Raw genomic sequence first — 17,443 nt, forward strand, 5'->3', positions numbered from 1 at the left:
GAGTATTTTTAATATGTCAAGTGTTTATATGATATTTCGTTAGGATCAGGTGTCTATGTCTACCACCTCCACGACCATGTCTACCACCACCACCCCACAACCACCGCCACTGCCACAACAAAGTCTTTTTTTTTCCTTAAAACAAAACAGATACAGATATACCTGATACAGATACACCAAACAGATATAATAGATATACCACAACAGATACACCAACACAAAATAGATACAGTTATATCAATAGCAGATGTACCAAAATAGATATAAATATACCAGCAATAGATACAAAAAAATAGATATAAATATACGAAAACACATACACCAACACAACACAAAACATATACAGATATACCAATACACCAAAACAGATACACCAACACAAAACAAATACATATATATCAACATCAGATATACCAAAATAGATCCACAACCTCCACTTCCGCCACCACCCCTATCACCACAACCTCCACTTAAAATACAAATATATCAACAATTGATACACAAAAAATGAACAGATACACCGGTCAACCGTCAAAAAAATAAAAAAAATCAATAGATACACAAAAAATGAACAGATACACCGGTCAACGTCAGTCAACGCCGGTCAACGGTCAAAAAAATAAAAATGAAAATCAACAAATATACCAAAAGTGAACAGATACACCAGTCAACGTCGGTCAACGGTCAAAAACAAAAAAAAAGAAGAAGATATTTTTGCGTTAGCCAAACAATGCCTTTGTCTCATTAAAGTCAATTTAAATGAAAAAAGACATTCTTTTTGTGTTAGCTAAACAAGGCTCTTGTCTCATTAAAGGCAATTTGATCTTTTCACGGATCTTAAACTCCAAAATATTTTCATTAATGGACTTTACACATCACTGAAACTTAAGCTGGATTAAATCTGCTTTGGGACCTCTTCTTTTGGACTTTAGACCAATTTGTTGTTATTTGAAATCTATCAAATGATATCGATATTGCATAAAAAATAAATTACAAATTGAGAGATATAAACAATTTTTTGAGAGATTCCAAATAGTGAAAGTGGAGAAACTAATTGAGATGGAGGTCATAATATTTTTTTCATTTAGATTATATAATGAGTAGCAAAATAAACGGGACACTAACTTCACATTATTTTTTTGAGGTCCCAGCCTTCACATCCAACGGCCACAGATGACGCCACGTTTATCACCTTACTCTGTTTCCCGCCAGTTATCTTTCCCGCCTACATCTACCTCTCTCTCCCTCTCTCTCTGCAACTCTCTCACTCGCTCCCATGGCGCCCGAGAAGTTAACAGAGTACGAGCGCCGTCGGCTCGAGAACATAAAGCGCAACGAGCAAATGCTCGCTTCTCTCAATATCCATTCCAAAATCAACGATCTCACGGAATCAACCAAACGCCAAAGGTCTCTCTCTCTCTCTCTCTCTCTCTCTCTCTCTCTCTCTCTCTCTCTCTCTCTCTCTCTCTCTCTCTTCATTTAAGTTTGATAGATGCAAAGTATGTACGGAAATTTGATAGATACATTAATATGTCAATTTAATTTCATCTATTAAGCTCTCTCTCTATATATCTCTCTAGGGCACTAACCAAGGTAATTCCAGAGAAAAAACCGAAGCCTGAAATCTCAATCGTAATCCGAACGTCTCTACGGCGCAGAGGAATGTCACCCGATGCCTCCATTGCAGGAGGCCTAAAAAAAGGTAAAACCCCCAAATTAAAACCTACATTGGGCCCTATTTCCATGAAAGATGCTTATTGCGGTGACGCCACTGACCAAAACCTAATTGAATCAATAATGGGCGTTTCGAAGAATTCCCAATTGTGCTCTGGCGATGAAAATGAGGATTTGGGTCATCCGATTAGGGTTTCGGGTTGCGTTGATTTGGAGTCGCTGAGGTTGGAACCGGAGAATGTAGCTAGGGTTGTGCCGGGGAGGATACTGACGGTGAGGTTCTTTCCATCGACGGATATGAAGTTGGTTGCGGTGGGGAACGAGTTTGGGCATATTGGGTTTTGGAATGTTGATGCTAGAAACGAGGATGGAGATGGGATTTATTTATACCAACCGCATTTGGGGCCAGTCACGGGGATTGTAGTTCATCCATGTTCCTTGACGAAGGTATTTGATTCTGTTATTTGCATGAATTTCATGTCTTTTTATTCATGTAATGGAGTAAGCAAAGTAACATGTAATGGAGTAAGCAAAGTAATACCAAAGAGCTGTTTTTTTTGTCTAAAGTGTCGTTTTAGATGAACTTTTTTCAACTCCGGTCCACATTTTTATACTTTTTTGATTCCTCTCGTTGAGACAAATGATTAATTACAAAAAATTATGATGTAAGGCAAAACAAAAAATTAGGAAAAATAGGACTCTCGTCGAGACGAATGATTAATCTCAAAAATTACAATGTAATGCAAAACAAAGAAGTAGGAAAAGTAGGATTATCGAAAAAAAGTTAATAGGCAAAAAAATCAGGGAGAGTAAGCCCTAAGTATTCTAGACGTGTCCCTGGAACCCTGTGGCCTGTACACATCTGAGTTTAGGACACATATCTCTCCATATCTTGGGGTTTAATTTTACGAAGGTCTAAGTTCGGCCACTTTGACCTTTACAAGATACTCATACCTGAGTCTACTATATTCTCTCTCTTTTATTGGAGTGACATGACTAAACATGGCTTTTGCATTCCTCAACTTCCTTTTGCATTATGGCTTATGACAATGGAGCCATTGCTCACCACTATATTGGCCGTGGAGGGTTGATTTTCCTATTTCCAATTTTGGTCGGTGCATATGCAGGTATACAGCAGCTGCTATGATGGATTTCTTCGGTTGATGGATGTTGAGAAGGAGATGTTCGTCTTGTTATATTCCAGCAATGATGCCATACTTTCCATTTCTCAACGACCAAATGATGTTAAGTCCTTGTATTTTTGTGGGGCTCAAGGAATTGTCAATATGTGGGATGAGAGGGCTGGAAAAGCTTTAACCCCATGGGTTTTGCATGAAAAGAGAATCAACACAATAGATTTCAGCACAGCTAACACCAACATCATGGCAACAAGTTCCACAGATGGGACTGCTTGCATTTGGGATTTGAGATTTGTTGATGCAGTTAAGCCAAACTTCTTGAAGACAGTAAGCCACAAAAGTTCCGTGCAATCAGCTTACTTTTCACCTTCTGGAAGCTGTCTAGCAACAACAGGGTATGTAAATGACTTTTTGACGTGTGGTGTCGCTGGTCAGCTGGTGTCTCTTAGTGAAAATCATATAGGAAGTTAATACAAGACTGAACATTATACAATATTTTTAATGAGCGAACATTATACTATGCTTCTATACGATGTGAATACAGTTCTTGAGCAATAAGTATTCCTGCCCTGGGAGATCAAATATTTTTTTTCCTGAAAGCTGGTAATGTTGTTATAAGATGCTAGACTAGATTCATTGATTGTGTGCTTGAAATTATTATATATTTTTGTGTGGCTTGTGCTCTGGCTTCAGTTTAAATTATGTTCTATTTCAGATATGTGTACCTGCAAAATCTGAGTTTTGTTTTCTTTTGTTTTGAAACTTTTACTTGAAACAAACAAAAAGATATGATTCTCAGTTTGAGAGGAAGAATCTATTGGTGCTAAGTTTATTTGATCTGGATTGTGGTTCGATATTCTCTATATCTACTTAAGTGGAGGTACTATTTCAGTGTTGGGAACGTGGTGAAACTATTTACTGTTGATCAATCTCTTCATTTTAAGCAATTAAGATTATTCTGTTATATTATCAAATCTTGTTTTGGTCCGATACAACTTGCATCTCACACAGCTTAGTGACGCTCATACTGATTTTTGAGGATATAGTTCTGATGACAAAGTCGGCCTATTGTCTGGAGCTAATTTTGAAGACACAAGTATGATACATTATCAAAATTCGACAGGAAGAGGGATTGCTGCACTCAGGTATGGTTTTTTGTCCATAGTCAAATGCCAATGATTAGCTCTGGAAGATCAGCTTAGTCTTCTTTGTTAGAGCTGATCTTACTTTTTGGGGGCTGCATTGTATTTTTTGTTGTTGTTGGTAATTATACTTACTTTGTTCTTCTTCTTCAGGGTGCTGCACTGTCACCACACCATTATCTGCAATTTAACTGGATTTATTGGCTATTTTTAACTGATTCACTTGGCAAAATGAACCTGAATTCTGTATCTTACATAGATTACGTGCCATATAAATGGATCAATAAGTTAGAAATGAATAATACCCGTTCTCTTGTGATGCTTCTCTTTGCACATGATTTCTCCCTAGTCCCTATCCTTCCATGTTTGTCCTGGAAGAAAACAGTCGAAAATGAATCGTAACCTACCCATGCAGTTTTTTTCCTTCTTATTCTTCCTTTTGATTCAAATGCAGATTTATACTTGGTCCTATCTTTCTAACGGGGTTGTCAATGTACCATGTTGCCTGTGAAGTGACTTGAGGCGTACTATGTCTACAAGTAATACACAAAGCAATTGGATTCAGATAGGCATGGTGATGTTGCATATTGATTACAAGTGATTGCTTCCATGCGTTGGTTTTCATGTTTTTTGGGGGTTTCTTTTTACTTTATCAAAGCTGCTCTTTATAATTTTTGTTTTCGAAAATCCTCCCCCATCGGGTCTCCTTCCATTGGTCCAAACGGTTTAGGACCTCTTGTTCATGCTGAATAACTAGTTAATCACATTGGTGGTCCACCATGAAGCTGCTCTTTATTTGTTGGTCCACCATGAAGCTGTCTTACATACATGAGCTTTAGGATCTTCACTTTGAGACTGGAATTTTATATACAAAACCAAGTAAAATCTGGATCAACGCATCAATTGTTAACATCTCTTTTTCTTGCATAATGAAGCAGAGCAATATGGGGCTGGGATGATTCATACCTCTTCGTCGGAAGTGTGAAGAGAGAAGTCGACGTTATCTCCACAGCCAAGAGAACAAGTATTAGAACTTTACGGAGCCCCCATATATCTGCAATTCCATCTCGCTTTGATGCACACCCTTAAGAGATTGGGATGCTTGCGGGAGCCACAAACGGCTGCTACGTTTACATGTGGTCAATATGCTAAGGTTTGGGCGCTGGAGCTTCGTTTTGCACCAGTATTGTTGTACCATCGGAAATCAATTAGTTGAGAAACGATGACGTTGGTTTTCGATAACGTCAAGGCAGTTTGTTTGTAGGAGGTTTGTCAAATGACAAGGCTTCTGCTTTGGCCCTGTAATCACTGCTTTGCAGAACTTTGCTGCCGCGTTTAGTGGCTTTTATTGAGAACTGGACATCAATATCTGTTCAAGAGTTCGAATCGATGAATGGATTAGATCTTGCCTTGATTTAATTAATGCCTACATTTTCCAAACTGAATGGATGGACACATTGAGTTTTTGCTCCAACCGATGCCTCCACTGCTGGAGGCCTAAAAAACATGATTCTGATGAAACCCTGCATTGGGCCCTATTAGCATGAGAGATACGTGTTGCGGAGACACCACGGACCAAAATCTCGCGTAAACAATCCTCGGTGTTTCGAAGAACTCCCAATTGTGTTCAGTGATGAAAATGAGAATTCGGGTTATCTATTAGGGTTTCGGGGTTGCATCGATTTGGGATCACCGAGGTTGAAACCGGAGGATATAGCTAGGGTTGTGCCGGGGAGAATACTAACGATGAGGTTCTTTCTGTTGATGGACTTGAAGTTCATGTTCTTTTAGTCTTGTAATGGAGTAGGAAAAGGCTCGTTTAATTGTGCATTTTGTACTTACGGGTTCACAATGTATAATGTTTTACACAATTTTGAAATTTTTGTCTAATAAAATTAATTGAAATCTGTCAAACGATATCAATATTGCATATAAAATATAACATACTCCCTCCGTCCCTTTTTTAGAGTCCAGTATTTCATTTTGGGCTGTCCCTTAATAAGTGTCCATTTTGTAAAGTTAATGGGTAAAAGTTGGTACATTGTCTATTTTGTCCCTAAAAAGTAGATTCCATTTTGAAAAGTTAGTGAGTAAAAGTGTAATTATGATGGGTAAGTAAGGAAAGTGGAGGAAAAAGTTGATGTGAAAGGTACAATGATGATGTCTTTTTAATAAGTTGAAGTTACGAAGCAGGACATTTAAAAAGGGACGGAGGGAGTATAAAATATAAAATAAATTACAAATCGAGAAATACAAATAATAAAGGGAATTGCAAATTGAGAAACACAGACAACTTTTTAAGAGATTTCAAATAATGAAAGTGGACAAATAAATTGAGACGGAGGTTATAATATTTTTTTCATTTGGATTTTATAATGAGTAGCAACATAAATGGGACGTTAACTTTGCAAAATTTTTGAGGGCTCAGCCTTCACATTCAACGGCCATAGATGACGCCACGTTTATCACCTTACTCTGTTTCCCGCCATTTATCTTTCCAGCCTACATCTCTCTCTCTCTCTCTCTCTCTCTCTCTCTCCCTCTTTGCAACTCTCTCACTCGCTCCAATGGCGCCCGAGAAGTTAACAGAGTACGAGCGGCGTCGGCTCGAGAACATAAAGCGCAACGACCAAATGCTCGCTTCTCTCAACATCCATTCCAAAATCAACGATCTCACGGAATCAACCAAACGCCAAAGGTCTCTCTCTCTCTCTCTCTCTCTCTCTCTCTCTCTCTCTCTCTCTCTCTCTCTCTCCATGATAGATGCAAATTATGTAAAGAAGTTTGATAGATACATTAATGTCAAGTTAATTTCATCTATTAAGCTCTCTCTCTATATATATATCTCTCTCTCTAGGGCACAAACCAAGGTAATTCCAGAGAAAAAACCGAAGCCCGAAATCTCAATCGTAATCCGAAGGTCTCTACGGCGCAGAGGAATGCCACCCGATGCCTCCATTGCAGGCGGCCTAAAAAAAGCTAAAACCCCCAAATTAATACCTACATTGGGCCCTATTACCATGAAAGATGCTTATTGCGGTGACGCCACTGACCAAAACCTAATTGAAACAATAATGGGTGTTTCGAAGAATTCCCAATTGTACTCTGGCGATGAAAATGAGAATTCGGGTCATCCGATTAGGGTTTCTGGTTGCATTGATTTGGGGTCGCTGAGGTTAGAACCGGAGAATGTAGCTAGGGTTGTGCAGGGGAGGATACCGATGGTGAGGTTCTTTCCGTCAACGGATATGAAGTTGGTTGCGGTGGGGAGTGAGTTTGGGCATGTTGGGTTTTGGAATGTTGATGCTAGAAACGAGGATGGAGATGGGATTTATTTGTACCAACCGCATTTGGGGCCAGTCACGGGGATTGTAATTCATCCGTGCTCGTTGACAAAGGTATTGATTCTGTTATTTGCTTGAATTTCATGTCTTTTTATTCATGAAACGGAGTAAGCAAAGTAATATAGCTGTCTTTCTTGTCTAAAGTGTTGTTTTATATATCCTTTTTCAACTTCGGTCCACATTTTTATACTTTTCTGATTTCTCTTGTCGAGACGAATAATTAATCTCAAAAAATTTGATGTAAAGCAAACCAAAAAATTAGTAAAAACAGGAATTCTGAAAGAAAGTTACTAGACAAAAATGTCAGGGAGAGTATGCCCTAAGTATTCCCTGACACCCTGTACACATACCTGAGTTTAGGACACATATCTATCCAAATCTTGGGCTTTAATTTTAGGAAGGTCTAAGATCTGCCACTTTGACCTTTACAAGATACTCATACCTGAGTCTACTATATTCTATCTTTTTTTATCGGACATGACTAAACATGGCTTTTGCATTCCTCAACTTCCTTTTGCGCTATGGCTTATGACAATGGAGCCATTGCTCACCACTATATTGGCCATGGAGGGTTCATTTTCCTATTTCCAATTTGGGTTGGCGCGTATGCAGGTATACAGCAGCTGCTATGATGGATTTCTTCGGTTGATGGATGTCGAGAAGGAGATGTTCCTCTTGTTATATTCCAGCAATGATGTCATAGTTTCCATTTCTCAACGACCAAATGATGTTAAGTCCTTATATTTTGCTGGGGCTCAAGGAATTGTCAATATGTGGGATGAGAGGGCTGGAAAAACTTTAACCCCATGGGCTTTGCATGAAGAGAGAATCAACACGATAGATTTCAGCACATATAACACTAACATCATGGCAACAAGTTCCTCAGATGGGACTGCTTGCATTTGGGATTTGAGATTTGTTGATGCAGTTAAGCCAAAATTGTTGAAGACAGTAAGCCACAATAGGGCCGTGCAATCGGCTTACTTTTCACCTTCTGGAAGCTATCTAGCAACAACAGGGTATGTGAAAGTCTTTTTGACGTGTGGTGTCGCTGGTCGGCTGGTGTCTCTTAGTGAAAATCGTATAGGAAGTTAATACAAGACCGATCATTATACTATATTTTTGATGAGCGAACATTATACTATGCTTCTATACGATGTGAATACAGTTCTCAATCAATAAGTATTTTTGGAGATCATTTATGTATTTTTTTTCTGAAAGCCTGTAATGTTGCTATAAGATGCTAGACTAGATACATTGATTGTGTGCTTGAAATTACTAAATTTTTGTGTGGCTTGTGCTGTGGCTTCAGTTTAAATAATGTTAATTTCAGATATGTGTACCTGCAAAATCTGAGTTATCTTTTCTTTTGTTTTGGAACTTCTGCTTGGAAGCTCTCAGTTTGAGAGGTAGAATCTATTGGTGCTTCTATGTCTACGTCCATTTAAGTGGAGGTACTAATTCAGTATTAGGAACATGGTGAAACCATTTACTGTTGATCAGTCTCTTCTTTTTAAGCAATTAAGATTATTCTGTTATATTATCAAATCTTGTTTTGGTCCAAAACAACTTGCATCTCACACAGCTTGGTGACACTCTTACTGATTTTTGACTATACAGTTCTGATGACAAAGTCGGCCTAGTGACTGGAGCTAATTTTGAAGACACAAGTATGATACATTATCAAAATTCAACATTAGGAGGTATTTTTTCAATTAGGTAGGTTTTTTTATACATAGTCAAATGCCAATGAGGCAATGATTAGCTCTGGAACAATCAGCTCAGTCTTCTTTGTGAAAGCTGATTACTTACTTTTGGGGGGGGGCTCCGAGGCTGCAATGTCAATTTTTTTTTTGTAATTTAACTTTCTTATTCGTCTTCAGGGTGCTGCACTGTCACCATCTTCTGCAGTTTAACTAGATTCATTTGCTTTTTTAACTGATTCACTTGACAAAATGAACCTGAATTCTATATCTTACATAGATATATGCCATATAAATGGATCAATTAGTTAGATATGAATAATACCCGTTCTCTTGTGATGCTTGTCTTTTCACATGATTTCTCCCTAGTCCCTATCCTTCCATGTTTGTCCTAGAAGAAGACGTTAGAAAATGAATCGTAACCTACCCATGCAGTTTTTGTTTTTTGTTTTTATTTACTCTTCATTTTGATTCAAATGCAGATTTATACTCGGTCCTATCTTTCTAATGGGGTTGCCAATGTACCATGTTGCATAAGAAGTGACTTGAGGCAATGTGAATCTGCGATACACAAAGCAATTGGATTCATGGTGCTGTTGCATATTGGTTACAAGTGATTGCTTCCATGCGTTTTTGGGGTTTCTTTTTATTATATCAAAGCTTCTCTTTATAATTTCTGTATTCAAAAATCCTCCCACATCGGGTCTCCCCCTTCCACGTTTCGGACCTCTTGTTCATGCTGAATAACTGGTTAATTACTTATGGTCCTCATTTGTCGGTCCACCGTGAAGCTGTCTTACATACATGGTCTTTAGGATCTTCATTTTGAAGCGGGAGTTTTAACATCTCTTTTTCTTGCATGACGAAGCAGAGCAATATGGGGCTGGGACGATTCATACCTCTTCGTCGGAAGTGTGAAGAGGGAAGTCCACGTTATCTCCACAGCTAGGCGAACAAGTATTAGAACTTTACGGAGCCCCCATATATCTGCAATTCCAAGTCGCTTGGATGCACACCCTTGCGAGATTGGGATGCTTGTGGGAGCCACATCTGGCGGCTACATGTGGTCAACATGCTAATGTTTTTGGAACCGGAGCTTCGTTTTGCACCAGTATTGTTGTACCATCGGAAATCGATTAGTTGAGCGAAACGATGACGTTGGTTTTCGATAACATCGAGGCAGTTTGTAGGCGGTTTGTCAAATGACAAGGCTTCTGTTTTGTCCTTGTAAATTACTGCTTTGCAGAACTTTGATGCCGCGTTTAGTAGCTTTTTATGCTGCTTGAGGACTGGACATCAATTGCTGTTCCAAGAGTTTGAATCAATGAATGGATTAGATCTTGCCTTGATTTAATTAATGTCTACATTTTCCAAAGTGAATCCATGCAGGAGGCCTAAAAATCATGATTCTGACGAAACCCTAACTAAACCCTACATTGGGCCCTATTAGCATGAGAGATACGTATTGCGGTGACACCACAGACCAAATTTTCGCTGAAACAATCATTGGTGTTTCGAAGAATTCCCAATTGCGTTCAATGATGAAATGAGAATTTTTTCGGGTTCTCAATTAGGGTTTCGGGGTTGCATTGATTTGGGATTGCCGACGTTGGTACCGGAGGATATAGCTAGGGTTGTGCTGGGGAGAATACTGATGATGAGGTTCCTTCTGTTGACGGATATGAAATTGGTTGCTCTGGGAGAACATGTTTGGGAAATATTAGGTTTTGGAATGTTGATGCATTGCTTCTTTAATTTACTTGAAGTTCATGTTCTTTTAGTCCTGGAATGGAGTAGGAAAAGGATGGTTTAATTGTGCATTTTGTAGTTACTGGTGAATAGGTTGCGCGAAAAATTAGGCTCAAAACAATTAAATTTTATTGGTTTTTTAAAAAGAAATTGATATTCGCGTTTCACTTTTTACGGACGACGCTTCATTTTGTTCATGAAGTTACTAGTAACTTTCACGTTAAAAGTGGAACGCTATTAATAAAAAGTGGACCACGGATATCAATTTCGTTTTTAAAAAATTGGATATGGAACATCTTGTAAAAATTGAGGTCATAATACAAGAAGGAAAAAGGACATGTGACTGTATAGTAACAAAAAAGGCTGCACCAATATAGAGTTGGGGGTTTTAGCCCACGATTGATCCTGCGGCTGTTGGGCGGCAATCCGATTGTTCATTTCGGCAATAAACATCTTGAATTTTATGTCACACAAAGGACGGCTCGGATCAATAAAAGCTCGGATTAAATTAGAGTCGTCAGCGTCAAAATGAACGACCAAATCGACCGCCCTACAATCCTGCAGTGAGGGCTGCACCGTAGGATTTCCTATTCCCCTAGGATTGGCAATGACTAGCCCTTTTACATTAGCTACATAATCCTTCAAAATACTTTGCGGTCTCGCTTTTAATTCTCGCAATGCTCTAGCATTTTGAATTCTTGCGGATTTTCATATTGCATGATATAATTTAAAGACACTTTCAAGCTCGCGTTTTCGCACCCTCATGCGGATTATGTGACTTGGGTTCACATCCAACAGCCTGAGATGACGCCACGTTTATCACCGTACTCTGTTCCCGCCACTTACCTTTCCCGCCTACATACACGCCCTTTTCGTATTTATCGATGTACACTCAAAATTAATTGGAAATTGAAAAAAATTTACACAATTAACCCCAACGCCTCTCTGTTTCTCTCTGCAACTCTCTCTCTCTCTCTCTCTCTCTCTCTCTCTGCAACTCTCTCACTCGCTCCCATGGCGCCCAAGAAATTAACAGAGTACGAGTGCCGACGGCTCGAGAACATCAAGCGCAACGACCAAATGCTCGCTTCTCTCAACATCCATTTTAAAATCAACGATCTCACAGCATCAGCCAAACGCCAAAGGTCTCTCTCTCTCTCTCTCTCTCTCCATTTTAATCTAGTTCGAAAAAACCATCTAGTTATGTATTAGAGTTTTCTAATTACATTAGTCATTTCATCTACTAAGCTCTCTCTCTCTCTCTCTAGAGCACAAACCAAGGTAATTCCAGAGAAGAAACCAAAACCCGAAACCCCAATCGTAACCCGAAGGTCTCTACGGAGAAGAGGAATGCCACCACCCGATGCCTCCACTGCAGGAGACCTAAAAAAAGACGATTCAGACGAAACCCTAACTAAAACCCCCAAATTAAAACCTAAATTGGGCCCTATTACCATGAAAGATGCTTATTGCGGAGACGCCACTGACCAAAAACTAGCTGAAACAATTATCGGTGTTTCGAAGAATTCCCAATTGGGCAATGGTGATGAAAATGAGAGTTTGGGTTATCCGATTAGGGTTTCGGGTTGCGTTGATTTGGGAGCAGTGAAATTGGAACCGAAGAATATAGCCAGGGTTGTGCCGGGGAGAGTACTGACGGTGAGGTTCTTTCCGTCGATGGATATGAAGTTGGTAGCTGTGGGGAACAAGTTTGGGAACATTGGATTTTGGAATGTTGATGCTAAGGAGGAGGATGGAGATGGGATTTATTTGTACCAACCTCATTCGGCGCCGGTCTCAGGGATTGTAGTTCAACCATGTTCATTGTCAAAGGTATTGCTTCTGTAATTTACCTTAAGTATATGTTTTTTTAGTCATGTGATGGAGTAAGCAAAGGATGGTTATACTCTTTAATTGATGCATTCTGTACTTATTTTGCCGTCACCAATAGTACATGGACTCGTCTGAACATGTGAAGTACTTGTGTCGGATACTCATACTTTATACTTGGGTAAGGATGTGGCATTTCAGTAGGGAGTGAATGGGCGAGGTATGGGTCGGGGGACCCTAGTCCACCTCCAGTCATCAGTTCGGGAATTTTAACCATACCCAAGAAGGACATTGGACAATCAACCACTACGGTTCGGGTACCCATTGGTTACGGTTTATATTGCCAATCACCATCCTCCCAATGGGAATGAGGTATATTCAAGTAAACCCATATTCAAACTACTTGAACAAAAAAGAATGGCAGGATCGAGACAAAAATAATTCACATATCGCGATAATATGAAATACCATCTAAATACAAAGTAGATTAGAGAGGGTCACAAATAAATACCATCCAGAAATGAAAGATTATAAAGTTTTAATAAATGCTATCGACGAACTTTTTTCAACTCTAAGTATGTGTAGAAATTCTAGTTATATGTACCTATATCATTGGGCATGGAACTGATACAGGTATTTGGGATATAACAAAACCATGCCTGGTAACCCGCCCCTTACCTGAGCTAGGATTATTAAACTTCTACCTATTGGGTAAAAAATTGGGTATCACCCGCCTCCAAATAGGTGTGGTGATGCGGTGCGGTTACCTATCGGATATGGGGAAAATTGCCATCCCTACTGTGTATGTGTCGGGCAATAAAAACAATGTACTCTTTTCACACTCACATTTGATTTCCATTACATTTCGGGATAAAATATAGCATATTACTAATGTACAAATATAAGAATGGACAATACGAACAAGTATTCCAGACATGTCCCTGTACACATACCTGAGTTTTGGACGCATATCTCCCCATACCTTGAGATTTAACTTAGGAAGGTCTAATTCTGCCACTTCGATCTTCACACGATACTCGTACATGAGTCTACTATATTCTATCTTATTTGTAGTGAGTGACATGACTCAACTTGGCTTTTGCATTTCTCAACTTCCTTTTGCACTATGGCTTATGACATGGAGCTATTGCTCACCACTAATTTGCTGTGGAGGGTGATTTTCCTATTTTTGTCGGTGCGTATGCAGGTATATAGCAGCTGCTATGATGGATTTCTTCGGTTGATGGATGTTGAGAAGGAGCTGTTCAATGTGTTGTATTCCAGTGATGATGCTATATTTTCCATTGCTCAACGACCGAATGAGGTTAAGTCCATATATTTTGCCGAGGGTCAAGGAATTGTCAATATGTGGGATGAGAGGGCTGGAAAACCTTTAACCCCATGGACTTTACATAAAGATAGGATCAACACAATAGATTTCAGCACAGATAACACTAACATCATTGCAACAAGTTCCACAGATGGCAGTGCTTGCATTTGGGATTTGAGATATGTTGATGCAGTTGAGCCAAAGTGGTTGAAGAAGGTAAGCCACAAAAGGGCTGTGCATTCTGCTTACTTTTCACCTTCTGGAAGCTGTCTAGCAACAACGAGGTATGGAAGTCTTTTTGACTTGCAGTGCCATCGGTATCTCTTACAGAAAATCTATTAGGCAGTTAACACGAGACAGAACATTATACTATACTTTTGCTCAGCAAACATCATACTATGCTTCCATACGATGTTACTATAGTTCTTCAGCAATAAGTTTACCTGCCCTGGGAGATCAAATATTTTTTTATGAAAGCTGGTAATGTTGCTCTAAGATGCTAGACTAGATACAGTGATTGTGTGCTTGAAATTATTAAATTTTTCTGTAGCTTGTGATGTGGCTTCAGCTTAATTTATTTTCTATTTCAGATGGGTGTAAATGCAAAATCTGAGTCATCTTGTATTTTGTTTTGGAACTTCTACTTGAAACCAAAAGATATGATTCTCACGTTGAGGCTCCATTGTTTTGAAGGAAAATATTTTACAATGGAAAGTGTTTTCCATGTAAAATAATTTTGTAAACAATAATTTTTTATTTTAATTTTCCTTTATTTGGTTAACAGTTGAAAAATAATTTCCGTAGCAAAAAAAAGTTCCATGAAACACTGTCATAGAAAACACAGAAAATGTAATATATCAATAACACATACATACAAATGCATACTCCATATGTCTAATCAAACAACGGAAAACGAGGAAAACATCTGAAATCGAAACAAACGTAGCCTAAGAGGTAGCATATATTTGTGCTTAAGTTTATTTGATCAGAATTCTGGTTTGATAGTCTCTATATCTAAGTCCATTTAAGTGCAGGTGCCAATTCAGCGTTAGGAACCTGAGAAAATGTTTACTGTTAATCAGTCTCTTCACTTCAAGCAAGATTATTCCGTTAGACAATCAAATCTTGTTTTGGTCCAAAACAACTTGCATCTCACACTTGGTTTAGGTTGTGGTAAATGGTCTTCCTTGGTAATTGGCTTGGTGACACTCCCTGTTCTTTGAGTATACAGTTTTGATGACAAAGTCGGCTTACTGACTGGAGCTAATTTTGAAGATTTGAGTATGATGCATCATAATAACCAGACGGGAAGATGGATTTCTTCATTCAGGTATGATTCATTGTACATCGTGAAACACTGCTGATTAGCTCTGGAACAATCAGCTTGGTCTACTTTGGTGAAACTGATTACCAACATTTTTGGTGCTGCATTGTCACCATTTTCTGGAGTTCGGCTGCTTTTTTAACTGATTCATTTGGCAACACTTACCCAAATGCAGAATCTTACATATATTACATGCTATTTAAGGGTCAATTAGTTAGATATGAATCATCCCTGTTCTCTTATGATGCTTGTCATTTATACGTAATTTCTACCTAGCCTCGCATGTTTGTCCTGAAAGAAGATTGTGGAAAATGAACCATAACCTACCCATGCATTTTTTTCTTCTGTATTTCATCTTTTGATCCAAATGCAGATTTATACTCAGTCCTATCTCTTTAATGAGGTTGTCACAGTACCATGTTGCATGAGAAGTGACTTGAAATACGTTATGTCCACACCACATGTGATACACAAAGCAAATGGATTTGTCTATAAAGTGGAAAGATAACATAGGTGAATAACGCTGGGACAGTTTACTTACAGCCACTTTATAACGTAGGTGAATAACACATTATGTCTACACTCGCAAATTGATCGATTGTGAGTGACTTACATCATCAAAATACCATGTTGCGTGAGAATCGACTTGAAGCACATTATATCCACACCACACGTGATACACTAAGCAAATGGATTTGCATAGACAGGGTGATATCACATATTGATTACAATTGTGAGTGAGTTGCATATTAATCACACTTGTGATTGACTTACATATTAATCACACTTGTGATTGACTTACATATTAATCACACTTGTGATTGACTTACATGTGCAGAACAACATGGTTTTTTGAGGTTCTTTATTATGTGTTCAAAGTTTCTCTTTAGGGTTCTTGTTTTAATAAATCATCCCACATCGGGTCTCCTTCGAATGGTCAAGAATGTGTAGGATCTCTCATTCATGCTAAATCATTAGTTAATTCCACAGGGTCCTCATTGGTTGTGGTCCCCTGTCAGGCTGTCTTACTTAAGCGGGATCCTTCATTTTGACATAGGAGTTTCATATCCAATACCAAGTGAAATCTGGATCATCACATTCCCAGTGCACAATGGTGCATATCATCGGTTTTTTCAGTCAACAAGATAAAGAAACATAATTTTGTTGCATTGCTAGATGTGGTTGATTTTTAACAGCTCTTTCTCTTGCATAACGAAGCAGAGCAATATGGGGCTGGGATGATTCATACCTCTTCATCGGCACTATGAGCAGAGCAGTCAATGTTATCTCCACAGCTAGGAGAAGAAGTATTGGAATTTTGGAGAGCCCCCATGTCTCTGCAATTCCATGTCGCTTTGATGCACACCCTTACAAGATTGGGATGCTTGCGGGTGCCACAAGTGGCGGCCAGGTTTACATGTGGACAACAGACTAAGGTTTGGAAACTGGAGCTTTTTTTTGCACCAGTGGTGTTGTGCTATCGGAAATCAACTTGTAGAGCAGCGATTATGTCGGTTTTCGATGATGTCTAGGCAAATGTAGAAGTTAGGTTAAATGACGAGGCTTCTTTTGTGGCTTTGTAATTACTGCTTTTGTAGAACTGCGGTGTCATGTTTAGTGGCTTCTGTTCTGCGTGAGAACTGGACATCGACATTTGTTCAAGGGCTTGAACGGATGAAGTTATTAGATCTTACCTCAAATAAATGCATGTCTGCATATTTCGAAGGGAATGGATGGACAACTTGAGTTTTTGCTCCAACATTTGTCTTGTTACGCCAGTTGGTGTGAGAACTGTGTATTTGAGCCAGTTTACATTTTGGCATTGAAACTTCAATTCTAGGGTATGTTTCATATAAAATTCTGTAGAAATCTGAATTTTTGGATATTTTCCCAAGATTGATAATCAGAAAAAACATGAAAAGTGTGAACTTAGCTAGCAAGAAACTCAGTTTGGGGAATCAAACTTACAAGGGGTTTACAAAAGAGAATCCCCGATGGGTCGGTCTTGGCGACGGTTTTTGGAGCTCGCAACGGCAATGGTGACAGGGTTTGTAGCGGATCCGGCGATGTTCTGGCGTTGACCTTGACCTTCGACCTACAATGGGAATGGGCATGTATAGAGCATGATGCAAACCGTCATTCTTACCACCCACCTTGAGCAAATTGATGGGTCCGATACCGGAGTTAATTTCACGCTGCTTTTCTTAT

At 38.9% G+C, this 17,443-nt stretch overlaps 3 protein-coding genes across 4 annotated transcripts; all 3 read left to right on the forward strand.

The window, feature by feature from the left end:
* Positions 1–1,154: 1,154 nt before the first annotated feature.
* LOC131299094 (uncharacterized) lies at positions 1,155–5,374 on the forward strand. Its single transcript, XM_058324662.1, has 5 exons — positions 1,155–1,407; positions 1,581–2,121; positions 2,802–3,208; positions 3,860–3,958; positions 4,894–5,374. Exons 1-5 carry the CDS (start codon positions 1,277–1,279, stop codon positions 5,042–5,044), a joined length of 1,329 nt encoding a protein of 442 aa, XP_058180645.1. The 5' UTR covers positions 1,155–1,276; the 3' UTR covers positions 5,045–5,374.
* Positions 5,375–6,290: 916 nt separating this feature from the next.
* Positions 6,291–10,377, forward strand: LOC131299102 (uncharacterized). Of its 2 annotated transcripts, none has more exons than XM_058324673.1 (5): positions 6,291–6,653; positions 6,813–7,353; positions 7,912–8,318; positions 8,920–9,018; positions 9,874–10,377. In XM_058324673.1, the coding sequence occupies exons 1-5, from the start codon at positions 6,406–6,408 to the stop codon at positions 10,079–10,081; spliced, it is 1,503 nt and encodes a 500-aa protein (XP_058180656.1). In that variant the 5' UTR covers positions 6,291–6,405; the 3' UTR covers positions 10,082–10,377. The 2 variants fall into 2 exon arrangements, with proteins under 2 accessions (XP_058180656.1, XP_058180664.1); XM_058324681.1 differs by having other exon boundaries at positions 6,292–6,653; positions 8,920–9,002.
* A 1,253-nt stretch (positions 10,378–11,630) lies between these two features.
* Positions 11,631–16,994, forward strand: LOC131299112 (uncharacterized). Its single transcript, XM_058324689.1, has 5 exons — positions 11,631–11,896; positions 12,020–12,584; positions 13,789–14,195; positions 15,143–15,241; positions 16,457–16,994. Exons 1-5 carry the CDS (start codon positions 11,766–11,768, stop codon positions 16,668–16,670), a joined length of 1,416 nt encoding a protein of 471 aa, XP_058180672.1. The 5' UTR covers positions 11,631–11,765; the 3' UTR covers positions 16,671–16,994.
* Positions 16,995–17,443: the final 449 nt, after the last annotated feature.

The sequence above is a fragment of the Rhododendron vialii genome, chromosome 1a (assembly GCF_030253575.1).
Source record: "Rhododendron vialii isolate Sample 1 chromosome 1a, ASM3025357v1".
Classification (NCBI taxonomy): Eukaryota; Viridiplantae; Streptophyta; class Magnoliopsida; order Ericales; family Ericaceae; genus Rhododendron; species Rhododendron vialii.